General features: G+C 40.8%; 1 protein-coding gene across 1 annotated transcript in view; it reads left to right on the top strand.

Moving 5' to 3' along the window:
- The first annotated feature begins 219 nt into the window (after window positions 1–219).
- Window positions 220–12,930, top strand: part of DNER (delta/notch like EGF repeat containing) — a 344,793-nt gene continuing 332,082 nt past the window's right edge. The window contains 2 exon segments of the mRNA XM_073565181.1: window positions 220–346; window positions 348–476. Coding sequence (XP_073421282.1) covers window positions 236–346; window positions 348–476 — 240 coding nt within the window. The 5' untranslated portion in view covers window positions 220–235.

Here is a 12,930-nt window from a genome sequence, read left to right as displayed (position 1 = left end):
AGCATGTATTTTTTTCTAAGTAGGTTACACCATGAGAGCTGTCATCTGATTGGTTGCTATTTGCTTAGCCTACTTGTGGCTATCATGAGGTATAATAACACTGCGCCCATTACGTGTGGTACAGAGCGACCATCCCCACATTCTCTCCGCCCGCCGCCCCCGTTACTGGCCCGCGCCCGCCCCCCTCAGCGCCCCTCCCTTCCCCACTCTCCATCCTGTCAGTCAGCGGGTTGTTATGGTAACAGGAGCCGGCTGGTTGCAGCTCAGTGATCGCAGCATCCAGAGCCGGGAGCGGGTACCAGGAGCCGCGGACACTTCCCGGAGAGCAGCGGAACCAGCAGCCGCCCGTCCCCATGCCTCCCCCGTGCTCTCCCGCTCGTCTCCCCAAGCTTTTCTTTCTTCTTGTCTCCGGTCTTCTCCTGGTCTCTTCGGATCTCCCCGGGGAGCCGTGCGGGGGAGAAGCGTGCGACACTCAGGTAATGGTCGTGCGATAGCTGGAGGGATGGAGAGGAGAGTCCTGTGTGATTGCATGGAACATGGCCGGGCACATGGAGGCGAGACAGCTCCACGAGTCCACACACAGTGTGGGGAGACACGGGGGGAGAAACGAGCGTCGTGTCTGCAGGTCACAGGACAATGTAACGTGGGCGACAGGCAGCGACCTGCCCTGTGTCCTGCGTGTGCCCCAGCTCTCTATAGCTTATCTGTCCATAGCCAGTCATTGATCTCATATCTAGCATCGATGTATCTATCCATTCTTTTATCTATATTCTATCTATCTATAGATCTATCTATCTAGCTATAGATCTATCTATCTATCTATCTATAGATCTATCTATCTATATTCTATCTATCTATCCATTCATTTATCTCAAGTCTATCTATAACTCTATCCTTCCATGTGTACATCCCTTGGTCTCTATCGCTATCTATCTATCTATCTATCTATCTATCTATCATCTTATCTATTCATATCCATTTCTTCATTCCATTCATTGATCTCATATCTAGCACCATTTATCCATTCTTTTATCTATATTCTATCTATCCATCTGTGCGTCTTATTGTCTATTTATAATCTATCCAGTCATTCATTCATATCACTTACCCATTCATTCATCTCAAGTCTATCTATAACTCTATCCTTCCATGTGTACAACCCTGCATCCCTTTGTTTCTCTATCTATCTATCTATCTATCTATCTATCTATCTATGTATCTATCTATCATTTTATCCATTCATATCCATTCATTCATTCATTGATCACATATCTAGCATCAATTTATCTATCCATTCTTTTATCTATCTATCTATCTATCTATCTATCTATCTATCTATCTATCTATCCCATATCTGTCTATATTAATCTGTGATCTATAGAAAGTCAGTGCACCTCTGCCGTTCTTGTGTGCCGGTCACATGGTTTCCATAGGTTGAAGTTGTGACATTGGGTATAATATATGACATTCAGACGATGGTACTTCTCTTCCATTGGGACTGCTGATATTTTCGGTGTAGATGACGTGTACCTCACCTTAGATCATATATCTGTATATATATTTTTGTGTGTAGGACTGTACGGGTTAACATTTCGGCTGGGAGATTGTATCTTTGTGGCACATCACTTTCTATCTATCCGGGCTGTAAAGATGTGTATTGATTTGTAATCTGATATATTGGGATGTATAAATATATATATGGGCTGATGTCACCGTGCAGGTTGCGGTCTCATTTCGCTGAGGTGCGTGTTGAGTCAGCGCTGGTTGTCGTTTCGCCTGTTAATAATGCATTGTTTGCACTGGGGTCGGTGCCAATGCTGAAAATACCAGTCACAAGAACAGTTATTTCGTCACGTGGGTGAGATGTGTGAATGAACGGCTTAGTCATACACCTGTGATTGAATCGCGCCAACTACATCACGGGTCACGTGTCGTTGTTAGCAGATTATTTTAATGGAATTATATAGGTCGTTAGATTATATTATCATTCTCCCTTGGAGACCTGAGTAAATGGTTTTCTGCTAGAATCAATGGGATTTTATATATAGCAGGATGGAGCTTCCTTCCATTATCTGAAGCCAGAAAGCTCGGTCATGGCTCACACGGTATTAGGAGATTGATATGGGGCTTATGTTGGATCCTTACAGCATGCCATAAGATGAGCATTAATATATGGCTTGTCATCATACAGTATATAGGAACCATATGTAACATGGAAGAAGTACTGGGATCAAACCTAAAGGGTCCCCTGCCCTTCACGTTCAGTGAGGGGTAAACATGTGCCCTGCGCTCCCATCCATTGTGATGCTTGTATGGGTGCACAGGCCTCATTGGATAAAAGGGGCTCCACAACAAGAATCAGTAGGGTGCTGGGTATTTTAATGATCCCTGTGCTTTTAGACTTAATCTCATTAAATAGTTAATAAATAGACATTCTGCAAATCAGTTTATTTAAAATGTATGTTGCCTGACCCCTCCCGCACACAAAACTGTCTCTCTTCCTTTTATAAAGCTTGATGTTCAATGACTGTTGTCAGGTTTAATCCCAGAAGGAGTGCAAGGAAGGTGCGTGCGAGGGTAGACAGGAACAGAGAGACATGGACTCTGCTTATGGCAGGCATGCCACAGATGTGGGCCCTTAGTATGGACAGGCAAGCTGAGTTACAGTGGCAGGAGCAATGCATGCTGTGAAGTGATGGGAAAGGAAGTTCCAGCACATACAGTGCTGACAGAATGCTCATAAAGTGTCAACGTCAAGATACAGTTTATGAGTATCAGGAAAGTTGTTGGATTGGTATATGCGCCAAAAGCAGTTTTACCTTGTGGAGATGATGGCAGGAAGTCCTTGAATTTCTGCAAGTTTTGAATTACAGAAGGACAAGTAACGCTTTAAATATCTGTCTTCACTTTATTCCTTATTTTCAGTGCGATTGTCGTTACATTATCCAGTAACCAGTGCTGAATCCTCAGGCTTAAGAGCACATAAGGCTCATGCGGACTGAGGACAGCCATTCATCTTCTCGGCCGTGACGCTCTGATAGGGAACACATTGTTATATTTTGAACCTACCGAAATGTTCTTACAGTACAAAATGTCAACACAAAGTACATGAGTATGTCATAAAATGACTCCATTTGGTAATGACTTAGATATGCATGTACAAGACCATTTTCTGAAGCAATGATCCCGGCGATAAAACAATCCAAATTAGCCCTCCACCAGGAGGAGGAAAACCGGGGCTCTAGTGCCAACGATTGGTGCTGGCTACCCCATAGGTGACTGTTCCACCGCATAGCATACCCTGACAAGGGGCAAGGATCCTTACACTACTGTATGCTGATGGGTGATCTCAGTTTAGCTAAAATAGTAAACCATGTGGCATGGCATGTAAAGGGTTAAACACTGGCTTCTAAGCAGTCCCAATGGGTGACCCATAGAGTCAGCTATCCTTCTCCAGAGGAATGCTAATTTGCATAGATTCGGATTTCTCCTCCGCGGGTTTGATGTAGTATATGACTGTAGAAATCAAGGATCTCAAGTTTTTGGTCATTCTCTTGGAAACCAAAGAATGTTATTGAACCGAAGGCCATTGCCCATGAGGGATCCTGAGGAACCCTGCTGGAAACCGATGTCTGGTTGAGCATCAAGTTTGTGGCAGGTCATAACTCATAACAGCCAAAAGGGCTATACGACTGACTAAAGACACTTGTCATGAAGGGGTGAATGATTCTGAGACGGCAGTAGTCTGTAAGAAAAGAGTCATTTTGTGTTGAACTGTTTACATCATCCGTTTGATTGTTTCTCTTGGAAACAGCAGAACGTTTGTAAATTTGGTGAATAAACCTAATTTACATTAAGGTTTAAATAATTTCAATTTCAGTTGTAGATAACGTGAACTCATTGATAACTACACTCCTCGACATTGAAATTGCAATACCAAGAAGGAAAGGTCATGGAGTTATGGAAATCACAGGATGGATAGATATGGTAATGATATGCTAATGGTGAAATAATGGAAACCAATTCAAAACTCATTATTGAGTATGAGCACCCCACAAAATCCTCACATTTGATCGTCTTGGCTGCTGTCACTGAGGTTATTAATGGTTTTCTGAGGAATGTTCTTCAACCTGAATGTACTTGGGCTCATTATACTGTATGGAGCAATGTATGGGCCCATTACTCTGTATGGAGCATTATATGGGGCCAATATGCTGTATGGAATATTATATGAGGCCCATTATACTGTATGAAGCATTATATGGGGCCAATATGCTGTATGGAATATTATATGGGGCCCATTATACAGTATGGAGCATTATATGGGGCCCATTATACTGTATAGAGCAGTATATGGGGCCCATTATACTGTATGGAGCATTATCTGGGGCCCACTATACTGTATGGAACAATATGTGGGGCCCATTATTCTGTATGGAGCAAAATATGTAGCCCATAATTCTGTATGCTGCAATAAATGGGGGCCATTATACTGTATGGATCAATATGTGGTGCCTATTATTCTGTATGGAACAATATATGGGGCCCATTATACTCTATGGGGCAATATACGGGATCCATAATACTGCATGGATCTGCCGATTTCTGAACTATTGTATAATTTACAATAGATATCACTCATGTAATGTAAGAAGTAAGTGAAATCTTTTGCATTGGCCTTGTACTCTACCTATATTTCTTATCTGTGTATCATGAATCGTGGTATGTATTAAAGGGATCACTGAGAGTCTTTCGCCCGGGGCCCACGAAAACCTGAAGCAGGCCCTGGCAACAGTGGAGTACATGGCTTTATATCAAGGAACGACTAGAAGGACAACATGTCATCAATATGCTACTGTAACAATATAAAGTAACGAGTAATGGGGAGAGAATACAATAGAAAAGTACAAGAAAAGAAAAAAGGAAGAGAGAGACGGTTCAAGAATAAGAAGTAGTAGTGGGCCTGTATTGTAGCCTTATAAAATCAAGGCTTGGGTTGTGACTTGTGGATGAACGGATGTGATGTTTGGTGACCAGATTTTAGTAAATTTGCTGCGAGTAGTTTTTTAATTAAAACCCCATCCAGTCTGGATTTTTACTCTGAAATAGGACAAGGGTTTCTTCCACCGTCTACTTAGCCGCAGAAAATTTATAGCGTGTCACATTTTCCTTGTCGAGGAGTGGATCCATTACTACTCCAAGCTGTTGGTGCATCTGGATCCACTGCATGGGGAAAAGAGCAGCACCTGTATATTGGACCAGAATCAGTAGGGCTAGGACTACCTTACCCAAAACCACAACCCCTCACCTCCCAAAAAAACATTCATTTTGCTCTCATTTAGGCTCAGAAAATATGGCCAAAAATTGACATTGCGCTTTTTTTCAACACAAATTAAAAACTCACAGAAAAAATGCCACATGCGCTATCGGCGTGCCACACAAGTGTTACAGGCGTTTTTGGTCTCGCAACCAGTGCTACCGTATAGCCCGAGCCTAAATCTCCTCAATTATTATTAAGAGGCAGAAAAATTCAATGAGATTTGCAAGTGAGCAGCATAATATTGGGATAGTCCTTGATCAGGAGGTAAAGGAAGTTTTCAAAATTGTTCCACTTTTCTTTCCTTAATTAACCCTTCCTTCCTTTCCTGTAAAATTTTGAAAATTCAATAAAAATTAATAAAAAAAAAAGAAAAAATTTCCACTAAGTCAATGGAAATGGCTGAAAGCAAAATATCCTGATAGTAATGACCATCATAATGGGCTCTCACTGATTTCATTGCGTTTTGTATAATATTGAACAAATTTGTTTTGTTGTTCAACTAAAGACAGATTGTGGCACTTCAGACATGTACAGTTAGGTCCATATATATTTGGACAGAGACAACATTTTTCTAATTTTGGTTCTAGACATTACCACAATGAATTTTAGACAAAACAATTCAGATGCAGTTGAAGTTCAGACTTTCAGCTTTCATTTGAGGGTATCCACATTAAAATTGGATGAAGGGTTTAGGAGTTTCAGCTCCTTAACATGTGCCACCCTGTTTTTAAAGGGACCAAAAGTAATTGGACAGATTAAATAATTGTAAATAAAATGTTCATTTCTAGTACTTGGTTGAAAACCCTTTGTTGGCAATGACTGCCTGAAGTCTTGAACTCATGGACATCACCAGACGCTGTGTTTCCTCCTTTTTGATGCTCTGCCAGGCCTTCACTGCGGTGGTTTTCAGTTGCTGTTTGTTTGTGGGCCTTTCTGTCTGAAGTTTAGTCTTTAACAAGTGAAATGCATGCTCAATTGGGTTGAGATCAGGTGACTGACTTGGCCATTCAAGAATATTCCACTTCTTTGCTTTAATAAACTCCTGGGTTGCTTTGGCTTTATGTTTTGGGTCATTGTCCATCTGAAGTATGAAACGACAACCAATCAGTTTGGCTGCATTTGGCTGGATCTGAGCACACAGTATGGCTCTGAATACCTCAGAATTCATTTGGCTGCTTCTGTCCTGTGTCACATCATCAATAAACACTAGTGACCCAGTGCCACTGGCAGCCATGCATGCCCAAGCCATCACACTGCCTCCGCCGTGTTTTACAGATGATGTGGTATGCTTTGGATCATGAGCTGTACCAAGCCTTCGCCATACTTTTCTCTTTCCATCATTCTGGTAGAGGTTGATCTTGGTTTCATCTGTCCAAAGAATGTTCTTCCAGAACTGTGCTGGCTTTTTTAGATGTTTTTTAGCAAAGTCCAGTCTAGCCTTTTGATTCTTGATGCTTATGAGTGGCTTGCACCGTGCAGTGAACCCTCTGTATTTACTTTCATGCAGTCTTCTCTTTATGGTAGATTTGGATATTGATACGCCTACCTCCTGGAGAGTGTTGTTCACTTGGTTGGCTGTTGTGAAGGGGTTTCTCTTCACCATGGAGATTATTCTGCGATTATCCACCACTGTTGTCTTCCGTGGGCGTCCAGGTCTTTTTGCATTGATGAGATCACCAGTGCTTTCTTTCTTTCTCATGATGTACCAAACTGTCAATGGTGGGACGGCTTTTATGCTATGTTTGATCAAATACAGTATTACTAAGAACTCTGTATGATTTAAATGCACTTTTGCTTTTTACTTATTTAATTATAGCAGGGTTTTTTTCATTTTGTCTTTTGTAGGTTTTGTATGCTTTTTGGCCATGTGAACATGCATTTATATGCTGCATGTGTACCAACTCAAACCAAGCTCAATTTTTGTGTTTTTTCTTTGTATTTTTTCATTCTGTGCAAGCTGGGGTGTGGCCTCCCACTCCTGAGCTGGAAATTGTATTTAAAGGCTTCCTCTGACTGGTGTCCGGTGGTTGGGACCCGGTCCTTGTCTGCCCTTATTCACACAGACGTCAACTTTGACACATGATAAGGTTATTAATACTAGACGGTGTAGGACCGCCCCGACCACAGAGTCACCTTGTCGATGGTGGGACGGCTTTTATGCTATGTTTGATCAACTACAGTATTACTAAGAACTCTGTATGATTTAAATGCACTTTTGCTTTTTACTTATTTAATTATAGCAGGGTTTTTTTCATTTTGTCTTTTGTAGGTTTTGTATGCTTTTTGGCCATGTGAACATGCATTTATATGCTGCATGTGTACCAACTCAAACCAAGCTCAATTTTTGTGTTTTTTCTTTGTATTTTTTCATTCTGTGCAAGCTGGGGTGTGGCCTCCCACTCCTGAGCTGGAAATTGTATTTAAAGGCTTCCTCTGACTGGTGTCCGGTGGTTGGGACCCGGTCCTTGTCTGCCCTTATTCACACAGACGTCAACTTTGACACATGATAAGGTTATTAATACTAGACGGTGTACGACCGCCCCGACCACAGAGTCACCTTGTCGATGGTGGGACGGCTTTTATGCTATGTTTGATCAACTACAGTATTACTAAGAACTCTGTATGATTTAAATGCACTTTTGCTTTTTACTTATTTTATTATAGCAGGGTTTTTTTCATTTTGTCTTTTGTAGGTTTTGTATGCGTTTTGGCCATGTGAACATGCATTTATATGCTTATTTACTCATAAATCATGGTCTCTTTGGAGCAAACTCTAGATAACAACCTTTAGAGTATGTGCACACGTTGCGGATTTGCTGCGGATCCACAAGTGATTTACAGTACAATGTTATTCTATGTGCACATGCTGCGGAAAAATCCTTGCGGAAACGCAGCAGTTTTTTTTTTCGCAGCATGTCAATTCTTTGTGCAGATTCCGCAGCGTTTTTACACCCATTCCATTATAGGAATCCGCAGGTGTAAAAACTCAGGCCAAATATGCACAAAATCCGCAATAAATCTGCAGGAAATCCGCATAAAAAACGCACGGATTTTGACCTGTGGACACTGCCAAGAGATGCAGATTCCACGCAGAAAATTCCGCACAGCAATCCGAAACGTGTGCTCATACCCTTATTATTCTGGCTTCACACAAGTGGTTTGGTTTTGTGTGCAAAATCTTTATTTCGATTAGTGCTTTTCATCCCCTTTTCCATCAGTTTTTTTTATGCCGTATGTCCATTTTTACCAACAGCAGGGTTTTTTCCTGGACTTATTAGCTTGAACGGGCAATTTTGGACTGCAAATTCTATCAAAATGAGGCATGTCTTTTGTTATTGCAGACAATTGGTTTACAAGAAAATGGTCACGAGAACAGCACCCTAGACTATAATGGGTACATAGCACGAACTGGAAGTTTATGCCCATATTCAAAGTAAACAAAGTTTCTCAGATATTGGGGGTACCGAAATAATACATAATCCTATAATTACCACTAAGTCATAGATAATAAAGCACGAAGAATTCATTTTACAAATAATATAACCAGTTTATTAATAAACAATTTAAACACAATAACAAAAGATAAAAAAAACCCACATAAAACCTGATAAAAGGAAAAAAGGGCAGTGCTGTCAAATGTATAAACAGCATGAAAATACACAAAAAAGTCAGACAATATAACAAATCAACAGCAACATGAAATATTTATGGCAACCTTATTTGGTATTGGTATAACCAGTCCCTGAATATATACTACACCAATGCTACAAGAAAATAACCATATCACTGACATGTAGTAACGAACCAGGCAAAAAGACCTCCAGTATTGGTTTCCTTACTATTAAAATATCACATGACTAGAAGCTATAGCCACCATGTGCCATCATGCAAAGAGTACCAGACCGTCCAGTACCCCGACCCATGTTTCGCACACTGCTTCGTCAGGGGTTGCCATATGTATTTTATATTTTCCTTTTATTGGGTTTTATGGTTTTTTATGGCTTTTGTCTTTTGTAATTGTGTTTAAATTATTTATAAATAAAGTGGTTATATTATGTGTAAATCGAATTCTATATAATTATATACATGCTGTATCCTTAACCCCTTCCCCAGATAAAACCTTAGCTTGTAGATCAGCATCTAGGCCTCCTGTGGTGTCACAAGTAAAAAGGACATTATACTGTATGCCGATTGTGTAAGAGGAACTTAGGGTGTACATAAGGGGCTCAGAAATGAACCATGGGTCACATTACCTTTTTTATTTGGTTTTAAGGACAAAGTGATGGTGAATCACAAAACTACAATTTCATGAGATGAATACTAAACACATGACAGAACGTGTCAGTCACTTAGCTTGTGAATGGAAGGGAACCATTTGGCTTATTGAGGCGAAAGAAATAACGAAGAGAAAACATTTTGTAAGCGAAGAAAACATTTTGTAAGCGAAGAAATTTCTAGGATAGTCAAAGGTTGTGGTCTTTGTATGTGAAAAGCCTATTAAACAGCTGCCTGTCGCATAGCTTCTTGTGAATGCACCCATACAGGAACATCAGTACCAGGGGCATGACTTTGTGCATTACCCTCATAGTGTGACATTACTTTATGCATTACATGTACACTGTGACATCACTATCTGCTTTATCCCTGTATGGTATATATATATATATATATATATATATTGCAAGATCAGTACATATGACACATTGTTCTAAAATGTCATAAACATCTGATTGCTTTGCTGGGAGCCCAACAGTCACTGAAAACGAGGTTATGGGCCATGTGTTCATATTCGCTACTTTTTAAACGTCAGTCGAAAAAAACAAGCAGCGAATGCTTTTCTAAGCCATATAATAATAATAATAATAATCTTTATTTTTATATAGCGCTAACATATTCCGCAGCGCTTTACAGTTTGCACACATTATCATCGCTGTCCCCGATGGGGCTCACAATCTAAGTTCCCTATCAGTATGTCTTTGGAATGTGGGAGGAAACTGGAGTACCCGGAGGAAACCCACACATACACGGGGAGAACATACAAACTCCTTGCAGATGTTGTCCTTGGTGGGATCATTTCGTTGTGGCCTTGTACAGCTTTCAATTAAATATCTGTCAGGTATGATAGTGCCATAAATAGGTTTTCGGAAAACCCCTGATCCCAAGCGCAAACTGAGCTTTCCTCCACCTTCGGGGGTCAAGCAACTGAGTCTCCACTGCTGCTCTCCTTGTTTTTTGGGGGTTTTTTTTGCAGCGCTGACATCACAATTTGACAGCACAAAATACATTTTTAGTGCAAGTTGCAACCCAACCCTGGGGCATTTAGCGCAGGAAATGTCCCCTCTTTGTTCCTTCAGGATCACATGTGGTTTTGTAGGGACAGGTGAATCTATCGGAGCTTCCTTCTATCAGCGCGTCACTTATCTGGATACTTTCTTATTGAGCCCCTGCTATGTGCAGCGAGATTCGGAGAACGGAGGTCATTGCAGTTACGGTAACTTCGATGCGATTCCCTTTATCGCGCACTCACGTTTCATTACAAATCTGACAGTGATGTTGCCACTTTCCTGAAAAAAAAAAGTGCCGAGATAGAGCAGCTTCTATCCATGTGCGTTATAGTGCTGCCTGCTAGAGATACATCAGCTATATATTTTTCAGTATCAGTTCAAAGGATTTACAGGTTTTACAATGATCAGAAATGTGCCATTTGATGGAAGCATAAATCTATAAAGATATACATAGCTTTTATTTTCAAGGATGTTTGTTTATTAGACTAAAAAAAGCATAATACCCATTAAAAGTATAAATTTATTCATAAAAAATAAAATTTCCAATTTGGGAAATGTTAATCCTTATTAATAAGATAATTTTTAAGGGCGTTATGTTTTTGTAAGTCCACTTTGATATACCCGTAACCCACCTAATTTTTGTTAGTAAGATGTTCATTTATTACTTTTTTTTTTACTTGTTTTACCTATTGGTTTAGAGAACATATTTGATATGGGTTCGTGTTCACCTTCTGGTTTTGGAACATGTTCGGGTGTGTGGAAGAGTGAAGAAGGGGGCAAGCACTCCAGTTCTGCCATCAGTGTACGCAGATGAGCTGTGTCTGAGGGATGTGAGCACTGATCTGTGTACGAGCAATGGCAGGTAGTGTTACTCGCTACCCTCACCTCCTGCGATTGACCAGCTGCACGGGTTTAATCCGCGAAGGGCAATACAGCGATGAACTTTAACCAGTTTTATTCACAGAACCTTAGTGTGAGATTCAGGGGAGATGAAAGGATGATGATGAGGAAGAATATAGAGGGTAGAGGTAACACGAGAATCTTCTCTTCAGTCCTGATGCACGTGCTGCCAAGATGGCACTGGCCACAAGAAAGGATGTGAGGAAACAAAATAGGAGGAGTTGCAGAGAGAAAGAGGCATTATGGGGAATTGCAGCTTCGGAACTTGAACGCATATGGCCAGTAGATGGCAGCCAAGGACAAGAAGCACTGTAACCATCATATCTATGTATGAGAATGAATGAAGTAAGCCATGTAACATTAGCCAAACGTCCCTGTAGTGGCTGAAAGCCTTTGCACGATTAGCTGAACAACACAATTACCGAGACGGTAGTAGATACACGAAGTGCTACACACCCTAAAACATTTACAAAAATAGACATGGGTGTATAAAAAATGTATAAGCAATCTGTGCATCAAACGTGATCAATTTTATCTTCATTATGTGAGCACACAAGCAGGTACGGACTGGGGCTGAAATTCAGCCCTGGCATTTGAAATCACACAGGCCCATGTTGTCCTCGTCCCCATGAACCAGATGGGATATATTACTAATATTACCCTGGATGGAGGAAAGGAATATATTCTACAAGACCAATATTTCTAATGATACCTGTGGCCTGCTGGGGTAAGTGATGGAGTCAGCCACTTTGTGCTCCATCTCAACTCTTAACAGTATGGGTGTCTTGAGAACACTGATTCTGTTAAGAACGTAGCAGCCAAGCGGCCCATTACCAGACAGGCCCTTCTGGCATTTGCCAGAAATTGCCAGATGGCCAGTCCGGCCCTGCACACAAGAAAAGCCACACCAAAAAACCTGGATCCTTTTATCCAAAAACATACTCCTTAGGAAGCTACCATGAGTGACAATACACTGGGAGCTTCTGCTCTCTCCCATTTGTCATGTACCCGTTTTTGACTATGTCTATCAATCAGGTTGTCTATTTTTTGGGTGGATCCTTGGTACCTTTGAAGGTTTGGTGTGATTTATTGATAATAAGTTCAGGCCATTTCACAAGGCTTTTGGCTGCAGGTATTTCCTATTTGTAGTCATACTTTATTTTGTAGCATTTTTGTATTCTAACATTTATGCATCTTCTGAACTTAGTTGCTTTAAATCCTGGTATCCTTATTATTCGTTTGATTTTCTCCAAACATTTCTTGCCTGGGTTCTTGGCATGAAGATTGTAGATGCATATCTGCTCTTTTTGGGGTAGGAGGCAGTAAAAGTAGCAATGCTTATCATGGCTGCTAGCCTCCCCTTGGTTTACTGTTAAGTGTTTTTATCTTGTTTTCTGTGTGTGACTCGTCTTGTTCGAATATGTA

Source organism: Dendrobates tinctorius, unplaced genomic scaffold (genome assembly GCF_039654945.1).
Source record: "Dendrobates tinctorius isolate UK_male_01 unplaced genomic scaffold, ASM3965494v1 ptg000572l, whole genome shotgun sequence".
Classification (NCBI taxonomy): Eukaryota; Metazoa; Chordata; class Amphibia; order Anura; family Dendrobatidae; genus Dendrobates; species Dendrobates tinctorius.
The sequence above is the reverse complement of the archived record's forward strand: the minus strand, read 5'-3'. Positions and strand labels throughout refer to the sequence as shown.